Below are 14267 nucleotides of genomic sequence, written 5' to 3'. Positions count from 1 at the left end.
TGTGTTTGTTCAAGAAAGCAAGTAAAGCTTTCCAACAAGGAAACAAAACACCTTTTCAAGCTATTAAAAAGGAATAGCTTTTGCTCATCCATGAATACAAAAACTGCTTTTCAAAAGTGTTTCAAAGATAAGGGTCATTTTGGAAACCAAACTGAAAATGTCAGAATATTGGTAAATTTGAGTTATTAGTTTATTATTATTTTCATTTTCACAATTATATGGGATGGCTACCTAGAAAGATGCAGAAAAGCAGCATAGATTACATGACATATGAAATTTGCATTATTTTATTTCATTTTTCTGGATAGTAGTACTCTTTTAGCTACATTAGCTCTTCCTAGATATTTTCTTCTGAAAGCTGCATAAACATATTAAATCAGCATCTTTTCACTTGAAATTATGGTGTGGTTTTTTTTTTTTTTTCTGAGGTGGGGGCTTTTTTTGTTTTGTGACATTATCTATTTTAAGTATAGGGAATATCATAAAAATCTTTTCAAGACAAATATCATGGTTCAACAGGCATCCAACTTACACTCCTCATACTTGATTTCATCTACACACCAACTCTGAATTTTCAACAATTTGTTATTTAACTGCCACAGACGAACTAAAACCTACAGGTCTTCAAGATCGACAGCTAATTACCATAGAACCCTGACTAGACACTGAGAAGACTGTACGCAAAATGTTTCACATAAACGGCGTAACATTTCATCAAGATGACCAAGTATTTATCGTGGATATAAAATAGTAAAGGTAAACTTGGAATGCCACATTTTTCTTTCAGATCACTAGAAGATTAAAGGGAACGTGTTTAGAGAGACATGACTGTTTGAAATGTTTATAGAAAAAACATTTGCAAGATGATACATAGATTCCAACAAAAATATAGTGCAAGTTCAGACACCATATGGCAAAACATGTACACCAGTGACTAAGTCATTCATAAAGGCATTATACATCAGCCCTATGCTGCTTCCCTTCACCTTGCAGATAGCAAGAGATTCTCTGGTTTGGGAGTTGTTTGCCACATTCTGGCCCTCTAGAAGAATGCCAGGATATTAAAGTCTTTTTTTGTGTGTGTGTGTGTGGCATGCAATGGGAGAAAACCCTTGCCACCTAGAAAGCCCTATTTGTGTCTGACATTTCACATTGTAGCTCCTGTTAAACAACAAGTAGATTTTTCATTGCTTTATGCAGAGTTGTGGCAAACTCTTGGCCAGTCTAAGACTGAACAGCAAGCCCCAATAGCTGGAAGTGACCTTAATTCTCGATGCACTCAAGTCAACTCCAAGGCTCGAATGGTGTCACAATGACCTCTAACAAGGGTATGAGAAGAATAATGCTATGAAGCATCTGTTTAGGGTTAGTTGATAGAAGAGCATGGAGGAGACTGGGGGGTAGATTTAGAGAGAGGTTTTGAGCCAAAACATTATTAGCACACTGCCACCGAGAGGCTCTGCAAGGGAATCCAAGAGAAAAGCACAGAGATTCAAATAACGTGGATCTGGGGTCAGGGAGAAAACTAGAATGGCAAAGTTTTGATTATCACATGTAGCTCATAAAGATCATTAGTCCATTAGGAACAGGGAAAGCCTGTCAATAAGAAATAACAAACATCATATTCTACCCAAAGCCTACAACCTTTATAAAGCTAACAGGCTATGTTTATGAAAAGGCTTACTCTTGCATAAAGTTACTAAAAGTCCTCACGGACTACTTGTATCTGTCCTCCCTCTCCATCCCATTCATTCCTTCCTACCCCCTCCTCTTTCTCTACATGAAAGTAGGGTACAGTTACCAGACATTATGCACACACACACAAAATACATGGCTCTGGTACTGCATTAGTTTGTTCAAGGGGTATCATACTGAAAACTGGCATTTATCGTCTTCCATGACAATTATTGCTTTTTTTTTTTTTTCTAATCTCGAACTTGACTAATTTGTACCACTACACAATTTAATAGCTCAGAATTGTAGACCTCAAAATCTAAAATACAGCATCACAAGACACTGGAAAACAGCCTGATAGGTTATATCTTTCCCCACCAGCATATTTTAGCCTCACCCTGCTTCTTTCTGTAAACTGTTAGGAGAGGCATTTGGCCATACACTTTTAAACAAGTAGGTTAACATTAATAAATAAAAGTTTTCCACTCTTTTAGTCCTTCTACTTGTTCAGAAAGCTGTAAACAGAAGATTTTTTAAATCCATCTATTTCCAGAAAACAAGAACATTTTTTGTTACCAAAATGTCACATTTCCTAGGCTCTGCAACGCACAAGAACAAACTATGGACATAGCCCAGTGTCACAGACTACCATGTTACCTGAAGATTTAAAACAGGTTTTTCTGAGATGCATAAGCAAAGAAATTTCAAATATACATAGCATTATAAAAATACAAGCTCCTATGCTCAGATTTCTTGCTTTTTAAATTATAACACAGAATACATTAATTAACCATTTTAAAGTTTTGAGGTCCATGGATGCCCTAACCATTCTGCAAAAGATGACTTGATCTAGAGCTTTCATTAAAAACTGAAATTTTATCATCATTCAAAGACTGTTATTAACAGTGACTTTTAATTTCTTAATTGCTATGACATTCCCTATTAAAGGTGTTTTACCTAGCACAAGAATGAATTGCATTGAGTATTGCTATCCCCCAATACCTTTGATGAAATTTTTAATTTCAATACTTCAAAGAACAAACCGGCATCTAGATTTTATGTTTTCTGGAAACTTTAATTATATTTGTAAAATACACAGGAACGATGCAACAAGCATCAAGCGATTCTTGGAGTTTGCCACAATTATTGTGCTTTCATGTCTAGTGGTGAGCTCTGGTAACATACCACATTGATGCAAAAGTTGTTTAAAGAGAATTATATGAAAAAAATATATGAAAATTATATGAAAACTGTGTGCAACCTATTAAAAAGGTCAAATGTTGGATGTATTCAAAGGTGTGTTGATAGATACAGTGGGAAGCAGTGAAAGGGTACCAGCTACACTGTGGGTTCTGCAGTCTTCTGTAAGAGACAAAATGATCCAGAGATTTTTCACAGAGTAATGGGCTGAATTTCTTTTTTCTTATTATTATTTCAAAATGTTGATAAAATAGCTTCCCTGCTGTTTTCAAGCTGTAGGCCACTATATGCCTATCGTGTTCAGATAGCTCATATGTTTGAAGAGCTGATCTCAGCATCTACCTTAGCTAGCCACATCATTGCCTTTATGTCAGCTACTTTTCTTTCTGTTTCAACTCCAGATCCCCAATACAGTGAAACTGTTTCACTGATCACCACTGTACCATACTCACAACACCATAGAAGCGCAAAGGACTGTAGGCTACTTTGAGTAACTAAGATTTGAGTAAAATATTTTACCTTTTGAGCCTGAGGGAGCTGGAAAACAACAAAACAGAACAAGCAATCATTACAAATTAAATTATTTTGAAGAGCTATTTCAGTTGTTGTATTCATAAAAATCACAAACACAATAAAAAACAAAGTATTAAAGAAACTAGAGAAACTAAGTTTACAGTGCCAATTGATTCAACTTACTGAGGGCTTATATTAATTTAGCTCATTATTTGAGCTAAATATATTATATTATTATAGGCATCACAAAAGCGTGCTGCAATTTGTTAAATACCATGGCACTAAGATAAGGACTGTTTTCAGATATGGTATCACATTTGAACTGTGAAGTAGTCTCATCTTCCTGTACACAAATATAATACAACATAAATGTAGTTTCAGTTTTAAAACCAACCATTCTTGGTTTGTAAAGTTCTAAACCTACAGTTACTAAGAATGAAATGGACATTAGGAGAGGTTTGTTGTATTAAAGTAGAAGGTTGTATTCTTTGACAAAGGAAAGAAAAACAAAATGGTAAGTAATAGAAAGCTACTGACTTCATGCAAACATTCTGTCATAGATGCGTAATATACAATATGCATAGAAGAACATGTCTGTAGTGTAAACACAAGTATGATTATATGCACATACATGCCAATACGTGGTGTTCATGCATAAATGCATAATTGTATCACACGTGTTCTTAGGCGTTCATACCTGGTTGTGTGCAAAGTATGTACAGTACCAACTCACATTAAAAGGCCTGGAGAGCAGGCAATAGACTATTACACACCAAACATCTTATTTATCAGAGTTGAAAAATGAGTTCTGTTTCCACTTTAGGAAAAAGAAAACTCATTGGAGGTTATGGAGAGGAACTCAGAAAAATAAACTATTATCAGCACAATAAACTCTTCACTTTTTTCCAAATTCTTCTCCTCTTACTTTCAAGCTCTGAGAGAAATTCACCACACACAATTTAGCCTTATAGTAAATCCACCTTCTCAAGAAATTTCCAATACAAATTGCTTCTTTACAGGCATAATCTGAACACAGAAACAGGCACATGAGTTAATACCAAATGCCAAAAGATCTTCAAGATCTCTAGTGATCTTCTGAAAGACCTTCTATCATTGCTCATAATTAAAACAGACAGAAAAAACAACTTCCTCATAGTACTCTGCTACAAACTAATGCCCACATTAGTATGTCATGAACGAGAATTGTCACCTTTGATGCCTAATTCACAAATCCTGAAAGCAACCTGTCACAATTTCTCTCTGTTTTCACAATATAAAGCATAACAAAATCGGGGGCAGGGAGAATTGCTGCATATAAATTCCCTTTATCCTAAAACCTGAATGCATCAATAGTGAAATACAAGTGATGATTACACTGAAGCGTGACCTATATGTGTTTCTTGAAAGACTTTTTAAAATAATAGATAATAAAGAAAGATGTAGAAGGGTTGCTGCAGAAATTGCAGATATCTGTTGAACTTTAAATACATTAGCTAAATTGTGTGTAGATGCTTAGAGCACTACTTAAAGCAGCTTAAAGCTTTTCTGAACGTTTTTTCTGAACGTTTATCTACTTATTAGTCAACAATTTTGAGAAGTCAGAGCTTTTTATTTTTTCATTCAGAAAAAAAAGAGAAAGTTGAAATATCAATTTTTGAATGTTCTGTTGCAGCACTGAAACTGTTTTTCTCTCTAATGCTGCCATTTTTGCCTTTTTGTTTTTAAATACCACCTTCTTGTACAACATATGTAAAAAATCTTGAGTATTCTTTCATTGTTATCTACATAAAGGCAGGTGCAGTAAAGAATCATATCCAAATTTCCACTTTCCAAACAAATTTCAAAGAACTTTGCACAAGCCGCTATGCATAGCAAACTCAGGTGGTTTCATAATCAGCTAATTTGTATGTCATAGTCTACAAAACAGTGCTTGAAGTATAGTAAAGATAACCAAGGCAACAAACGCAATATTAGAATCATTGTAGAAAGTCTTACTTCCAGGTTGGGGAGGGGGGAGGGATGGAACCTCAAAAACCTGATCAAAAGAAGCAACTATGAATGTGTGCGCATACACAATTCTCTGTTGGGACCTCAAATTTGTAGCTGAATCCTTAGAAAATTATTAGTACTGTTGATGCAACTTTCACTAATTATTTTCAGAACTTGAATTTACTCCTGTTTAAGCACATCTCTTCTTCTACTACGGCTTGGTCAGTTTTTGCCACATGAAGGAGTTACAGTCACATGGAATGCAAGTAAGGATTTCCTACTGATAATTACCAACCAAATCAGATGCTCCATGCTTTCATTTAATAAACTACTTCTATGTCTTTACTGGGATTATTTTCAAGAGCACATTAAGAAGAGTTTGCAAATCAGAGTCCCATATTATTTGTTACTTGTTGCTGAATTAAGTATGTCAATCCCATTTAGAAGATTTATAAAATTAAGAGTATTTCTTTGCTCTGAAAGATGAGTAGTCAAAGCCTTGATTAAGAATAACAGGGGCAGCAGACAAGATTTACATTCTAATAGGCTTTTTCCTGGGCTGGTACTCTTGTCACTTTTCACCTAAGCTTCAAAATCCAAGTTCACAGTCTTTTCCTCAAAAAAAAAACCTGTATTTGTTGCAGCCAGATAAATCTGCATTCTGTTGTTGATTTGAAACTTGGCTGTTACAGGATCTCTATGCCAGCAATTCAGTTAATAATTGGTACAAATTCCTTTGAAATAAATGATAGAGGTTTGTCTGACATTACCCCTTCTGGGAGGCCATAGGAAACAAATAATTTTCCTAACAATAACAGTAATAGTCTTCTGGTCTGACCCTTTATTGCATAGTCTAAAAATTGCATGTCTCTGTGAAAAACCCAGCAGGTACCTCTGATTCCTGGGGTTTTCTTTACACACTGCCAAGAGGCAGTTTTGCAGTAAACTGTATGATCTTCTCCTGACCCTTAAAAAACACTGCAGAGCTTTCTATTCTACTTGCACCTATAGAAAACTGCGACATTTTGGTGACTTTATTCAGGTGCAACCACACCCAAGTACCCAATGTTTCTTTTTGTTTTTCCGTTACTGTCTCTTCGTCCCTCTGCTGATCACCTCTAAAAGAAGATACATGGTAGGGCTTATATCTGTTTGACTCACTCCAAGTTTACCAGCTTTGTTAAAATGGCTGTGGCTGAGGTGCAGGAGGAAGTCTGTGGAAGACTTGTCTTAACTTCCCAGATCTTGTAGTGTATGGAAGGGAGAATAACATCTGAGTTGTAATTAACAAACTTCTAACCCTTCTGTCCAACAGCATGGCAGCCTGAGAGAACCCTTCTGAAGACTAGCACTGACTAGATCTCTGCTAACACTTTTTTCAACAACGGAAAATAGAAACCTTTGATTTATGATGCTTGCAGTCAAAACAAAAACACCCAAACCCCAAATGACAAGACAGCACTGGTGAATCAGAGTAAGAATGAAAGCAAGGGATTGTGTAAACAGTACTGAATACAATACAACATCCCCATCAGGAACAGCAATCAGAGGTGACCCTCTTGTCTCGGACTGGTGTTTCCATAATACATTAAGAATAATTAGACTTCAATTTTGCAGAAGGATTTTAAACTTCTAAACATAACATAAAACATATTCCTGAAAATATTTACTCTTCAGGAATAGGGAACAATCATGACATTTAAAATTACAAAATATAACAGTCTTTGGATTGATTCCAAAAAGTTTATCAGTATTTTAAGGTAACATTTAAAAACACTCAGGTAGATTTTCTTTTGATTCAGCTGCTTAAAATATTTTCAACTCAATGTTATTTGTATGAAAAATGAAATATGATTTAGGTATTTGCAGTTTCAACATTCTCTGATGTCAAAACTGAAGGTCTGTATAGATAAATTCATTATATGACATGGATCTGAAAATCTAATTAATACCTGGAATACATATTTCTGCTTTTACTTTATCAAAGGCTCCTCTCCAGAGTAAAATTATTCATTTAACATGCTTGAGCTCTCAACCAGGTACACTGCACCAAATTCATCTGCTTACTCATGTTTTCTATAGCATGATGGCTTTCATTAGTCCAACATGCCTTCAGTGAATCAATTGGTTTCTAACTATCCACTTACGTTGCCATAACCTGAGCCAGATTATTGCTTACATCTGTTTCCAACTAGAAAGTACATTTAAAACTTATACACCGTTATGACCTTCTCTTCTGAGTTACTATGCATGTTTCATCGACATAGGCAAGAAATCAGAAAGTGAAAGTGTTGTCAAATGCATTAAACAGCAAGCTGGCAGTAATTCCAAAAAGGAGTTCAAAGACCCAGTGGGTAATCCGTTCAGACCCAGCACTTCACCAAAGGTGTCTACCTTCATTGCTTTGATTCTAAATCCTACGTTATCCATACTTTTTCTATTTAAAGAATAAAATAAAAAATAATAATAATAAAAAAAAGAAAGTATGTTTGACAGCTAGAACCAAAGAAGAAACCAATGTTTATCTGTAATATTTGTACTTTTTGTTCAGATTGCTACACAGTGGATAAAGGATCTAGAATTAAGAATGCATTACTTCAGCTGGTACACATGTGGCCTGATCCTGACAATTTTAATTTCCTTGATATTCCCCTCCTAATAGCCAGTCTAAAACCTCATGAGATTAATTAATATTTACTTAATAAAAGTTCTCTGTAAATGCAATTGCATACTTTTGATTTGTTCATTTTACTTACTTTTCTTTATTTGTGTGATTGCTCCTTTTTTGATAGTGTCCACAGAAAATACAATAAAATCATAATGAATCAGTTACGGGGAAGGTGCTAATCAGTGAAGTCTTTCAGACCATTCAAAACCTTTCTAAAAATATGTTTGGAGAAACCCTAGAATCTGTATCTTTTAGTTTAATACAAGAGAACCTTAGTTTAAAGTGGCAACAAATTTCATTATATTTGCAATTTCAAGAACTCAAGAATAAATAATCTTATCACGTACACATATCAGGTCTTCTAGAGAACACAACATAATTTATTTTCAAATGGTAGAGAAACCATCAAGCTTTATTCTGCTTTTGTAATTGTAGCAAATAATTGACTCCGATTAAAAAAAAAAAAACGCCAGTGAACCTCAGATATCTTGGAAACCCAGGCTTAGACTATACTTACACTATAATATGACATAATACCGCAATATGAACACCTTTAGCAAGAATAATGGGGATTAATATTTGACTGCACTTTTAATTAAGCAATTTATTTTTCTAATGGAGCTCTAACATCTGACAACTTAAACAGCCTACAAACATTCCAATAAGAAAGTTATGATTATGTGACATTATGTTTATAGTTTTCTTTCATTGTTGCAGTATATTCTTTTTCTTGAAATGTACCTATGTTTCAAATACTTTTTTTATTATTTATTTATTTGCATTATTGCATACCTAACCATTCTCAGGGTCTATAAGTTGTTCTCCATTTAAATACTATGGACATTTTAAATTTTGATATATTTTCCAATAGAAGAGTAAACACTCTTCTACTCAATTCCTGCATAAGTGAATTCACTTGGACACTTCAAAGTATTCAAATATAGTACCTGATTTCTAGTGGAAGGAATAGTTTGGATCTACGTAAATACAAAGGGCCATGATTTTGTAAGTGACTTCACAGTAATTCCCAAACAAAATGACCATACATTTCTAAAACATTCTATGGGCGTTTCATCAACGCATTCAAATCATTATGTAGTTGTATGTCCTAAATTTCCAAGAAGCCAAGTCTAGAAGCCTTGCAGGAAAACATACAACAAGTATAAAGTTGTTGTTCCATTGGATTAGAATTCAACCTTCCAATTGTTTGAAGAATTAAAAAGTAATGTCTCCTGAAAGACTAAATTACACTAATTTCTGATTATACAAAAAAAAAAAAAAGAGTTCTACTACTAGAGACAGAAAAATAACATATAAATCACTATGAAATTAATGCTCCGTTTTCTATTTTTCTAAGGACTGCATGAAATTGTATTTGTCAAAAAGTTATTCCAACTCTGGCAATGCATTTCATTTAAAGTATTCATAAATAAAGCAACTCTGATTTTACATTCACTGACCTCATTCCCGCAGTCCTATTCTCCTGCCAGGCATTTCAATATGTCACCAGTCTCAGAAAAGTGGTAACATCCATACTAACTTCACTGTTCCACAATCAGATACAATACAAAACAATTGAAATTAAGTACAAAAGTTACAACATTACATACAGTAAGAAATCAACTTTTATGAATACAGTTTTGATAGTTCAGCCATTTCTGTAAGTGGTTTCTGGGCTGCACTAATTTTAATGTCTATGCATAGCTAAGCTTCTGGTGGTTTGACAGGAGCATTCATTTCGCATTTCACGTACTGACTGAATTTAGAATTAAATGTATGCAACTTTTTGGAAATATACTTCCAGGAAAAGATCTGAAATACTGTGGCAAGCATGTAGGTCCTATAATTAACATCACAGCAAAAAGGAAGACATCAGTGAAGCTCCTCAGAAAAGAGATAAAAAAGAGGAGACAATGTATATATGTGCCAGATACTCTATAATGTAGGCTACTTCTTTATGGCATCATGCAATGTAATTAAATATAGGGGTAGATAACAGTTTATTCTCTTGAATAGAAATAGAAAACATGTCATACATTGCTAAACAGGCTTCCTTTCACACATCTTTCCCCAAATGGCAAAAACCTGGGGGAGTATAGAAAGAACGTTCAAACTCTCTCTCAATTTTTAGCAGAAAATGTAGATTTTCTGCTTTAAAATACACTTAGTTGGTATGAGATACATCATTTAAACGTTACAATTTTGACAATTTTTCTGGTACAACCCATGCATTAATTCTCCTCTTCTTAGACCCATGTAAGTACTAGAGGCACCAGAGGTAATTATGTGCATACAGGAAGGCAAAATGCAACCTCCTACTGGGATGCTCCTGAAGTTAAGATTTCAGTATAAATACTGAGAGTGATAATAACCTGCAGCTTACTGGGCCAACATCTGTAAGGGAAATGCATTTGATTTTTCAAGGACTTCAACACCAAATCTTTCTTTGTGCATGTAATTGTTTTACCGAGCTTTGACATATTTTGCAGTAACTACAGCATTTTCAGTCAAGATAGACTGCGCTGCATACAAAGTATTCCACTCATAGGAAATGTAAATGTTGCTATAGAGAAAAGTCATAAAATATAGATGAAAACTATCATCCTAGATCTTTCCTTCTAAAGAATTCTATAAAGATGACAGAAAGAAAAGAAGCTAGCTCTTGTGAAAATGCAAAAAAAAAGAAAATAGTATATGTTTCAGATTAGATATCAGATTAGATTTAAGATATCAGATTGGAATTAAGAAATTGCAGAGCACACTGAAGAATTACATATATATTCCAAACATCTTCATAATAAAATGGCACCACCCTTCAAAGGTTTTACATTTTCTAAAGTACAAGATTAATTATGTAAAGGATTAATTTCTAATCTACTGTCTAGCAATCTTGCTTTTAAATGGAGAATTGTTAAAAACGACAACAAAAATCTAAATACATTCAATTTATTAAATGGTTAAGTTGCATTCGTCTGCAACTGGTCTCTCAACATTGTTGAAGCAAACAAAAAAGAAATCCATACTGGCAGGAATATTCTTAGTTTTTTATTGTAATACTGATCAATTAAACACTGAAGCCCACTGCCCAGAAGGTTGTGGAGTCTCCATCTTTGGAGATATTCAAAACCCAATTGGACAGAGTTGAGGACAACCTGCTCTTGCTGACCTTGCTCCAGCACACAGTTGGACTAGATCTCTAGAGATCCCTTCCAGGCTCAATTACTCCATGACTCTATGCCAGTGATTCTTTTAATTGTATAAACTAAGTGTTCTCTTTCTCCAATAAATACAAAATGTTTATAGAAAAGATTGTATTTAAACTATCCAGAGTGATTCTTATAAATGCAGGGTTTGGTTAGAAACGTTATTCATAAATAATTATGTATCTTTTAAAAAGAGTTATGCTAATTTTACAAATAAACCACGTGGCTGAAGATTGACGAAGCAGAACAGATTCACGAAATGAGACTAATTCCACGAATTGAGACTAATTCCACACATGATGAACATAATTTTGCATGTGTGATTCATGCATGTGTGTTTATTAAAGGGAGAGAGTTTTGTTTTCATTATTACTTGTGTTAGTGCAAAATAGATGTTCATAGTTCTGTTTATATATGCAAGCATATATTATTTATAAACATTACTATATTTAGATTTCCATATAAAATTATTTTAATAATTATTCTCTTATCTTTTATACATTTTATATTTCCTTCCTAATCAAAACCTGTGTAGACATTCAAGCATGGAAATGGAATATTTTTCTAAATAGAGCCAACTCCAAATAAAACTAATGGTTGAGAGAGAAAGATCATGTAATACTGAGACATCATTTACATTACAATCAGAATATTTAGTCTTTTTATCAGATGCAGAAAACACTAAAAATAAAAGTTTCTAAAAATGGGATCATCAGCATTAAGGCTAATACCTAGAGTACTACTAACAGCAGAATAATTAACAGTATTTTCAAAACAATAAGGCTTTATGATTGTTGGATTATTAAGTTTTATGTTTGAGGATGACCTTCAAGTTGCACTGCTAGGTTCTTCTACTGGGAACACTGACTCAATTTGTATAAAGTGGCGTAATGAATGTAGTTCTCATTGTATATCATGTGTGTTCTGTGCACTAATTTGATTTACAACTCAAGTTGTTGCAAATATTTTGGTTTAAAAACACATAAAGGGTCTGAAGATTATCTTCTTTAATACTACTATACGTGACCTCTACAGTTGACACTATGAGGGATGAATAAACAGATGGGCAACAGCACCAAACTGTTAGCCTGAAGGATGATTTCCTATGCTTATTTAAAATTTGTGGCTATATTTCACTGGTTACCAACATTTGGACTGCATAGTTATTCTGGCAGTGAATGGCTTATTAGGAGGTTTTTCAAGTTTCTCAAATTCATACAGTGATCAAAATGTTCCCCTCTCTGATCAAAGCTTCAGAACTAATTGCTAGATCTAGCAGTACTGCACAGGTACGTGTTCCAAGCCTTGACAATCATCAGAAACTTCCTATCCACTTACATAGGTATCATTATAAAATCTGAAGTTGTAATACAACTTAAATGACATGAGTGGCAATAATTTCTATATTTACATTAATATATTTAAATTTTAATTGGATAGTTTATGTTTTAATCAATGCTATTGGTCAGTCAGTATGTCGCTCTCTACAACTAGTACATAAGTGAATAGAGCAATATAGGTCATTCAGAATTATTATTCTAATTTCTGTTGCTACTGAGAAAATATACAGATATGTACAGACATGATGTTAAATTTAACTGACAATCATATTCTACACTACATGCTAAGTTAAGCTGAAAATAATTAAAGAAAATTTATTTTCCTCTCTTCTGGTACTGTAATCATATTATTACATTGTGTATCTTCTGCAGCCCCCAAAATATTTTATTTAAACTGCATGTTAATTTTTTTTCTTTCTAATTACTGCTTGTTTAATATGTTATATGGATGCATTATGATTTTTACAAACTGTAAGAATTGCCTTAATTACCTGCATGTGTCTCATACCACACATTTAAGCTTATATAAACTTACATTGTAGACCAGATCAGTCTAGTAAATAGGTCAGAATATGAGTTTACCTACAGTAAAATATCTAATTCAAGTAAAATGTTGAATATACAGGAAAATAGCATTTTACTATTTCTCTTAGTAATACTTTAAAGTATTTACTATGCAGCTTCTTTTACCATAATTTTAGCATTTGATGATTTGCTAAAGCCCCATAAACAGTTTAGAAAGCTCACATTAAATTGTTTAAATTTCTATTCAAAAGACAAAAAATTAATTGAATCCCAAAATACGTAGCTACGTGGATTAAAACTGGATATGGCTTGCCATATGATAACCATTTTAATCCCTTTTGTAGCCCCAGAATTTTTCAACTCCAATCTATAGGCAAATTTATCCTGAACGTTTAAACAGCAGCCCTTCAGAAAGCTTTTAGACATACAAAGAGATGTATTAGTCTTATGTGGTAAGGGTTTGGCAGCAAGGGGGACTGCAGAGGTGGCCTCTGTGAGCAGAGCCCCGTATTAGATCAGAGCCTTCTCCAGATGGCTCCAAAAGGGATCCGCCGCTGGCCAGAGCGAGGCCAGTGAGTGACACTGGTTGTGCCCCTGGGAGAGCACACTGAAGAAAGCAAAAAAAATGCTGCTGGGAGAGAGGAGTGAGGAAACATAGAGACAAACAACCCCGCAGACACCAAGGCCAGTGAGAAAGGAGGCCAGGCACATGCAGCCCATGGAGAGGCCCATGGAGGGGCAGGCTGTCCCCCTGCAGCCCGGGGGTCCCACGGTGGAGCAGATCGCCACCCTGCAGCCCATGGAGGAGCCCCCGGTGGAGCAGGTGAATGAGGCCTGAAGGAAAGCAGGAGCAGGCCCCGAGCTGGAGCTGCAGCCTGTGGAGAGGAGCCCATGCAGGAACAGGGGATCTGGGGGGCGCTGCCACCCACAGGGGACCCGTGTGGGAGCAATTTGCTATTGATGGATGGAAGTTGTGGTATGGACCCACATTGGAGCAGTTGTTGAAGAGCTGCTGTCTGTGGGAAACCCACATGGGATCTGCCTGGGAGGGACGGCATCCCGTGGGAGGGACCCCACTCTGGAGCAGGAGAAGAGAGTGAATGTAAAGGAGCAGCAGAGGCAAAGTATTATAGGCTGACCGCAGCTCCCATTCCT

General features: G+C 34.9%; 1 protein-coding gene across 31 annotated transcripts in view; it reads right to left on the bottom strand.

Moving 5' to 3' along the window:
- CACNA2D3 (calcium voltage-gated channel auxiliary subunit alpha2delta 3) overlaps positions 1 to 14267 on the bottom strand; it is a 530340-nt gene that overhangs the window by 125614 nt on the left and 390459 nt on the right. For 29 of the 31 annotated variants that reach the window (XR_013955470.1, XM_080605850.1, XM_080605851.1 and 26 more), the window contains one exon: positions 3394 to 3411. The exons of the other annotated variants lie outside the window; for them this stretch is intronic. Coding sequence is in view for 28 of the 29 variants with exons in the window: in XM_080605850.1 (XP_080461976.1) it covers positions 3394 to 3411 (18 nt within the window). In the remaining variant the exon portion in view is untranslated. The remainder of the gene's footprint in view (positions 1 to 3393; positions 3412 to 14267) is intronic. 31 annotated transcript variants of the gene reach the window in all.

Source organism: Anser brachyrhynchus (assembly GCF_964034855.1).
Source record: "Anser brachyrhynchus genome assembly, chromosome: 10".
In the NCBI taxonomy this organism is placed as follows: Eukaryota; Metazoa; Chordata; class Aves; order Anseriformes; family Anatidae; genus Anser; species Anser brachyrhynchus.
Note: the sequence above shows the minus strand (reverse complement) of the source record. Positions and strands in the feature narration are given on the sequence as shown.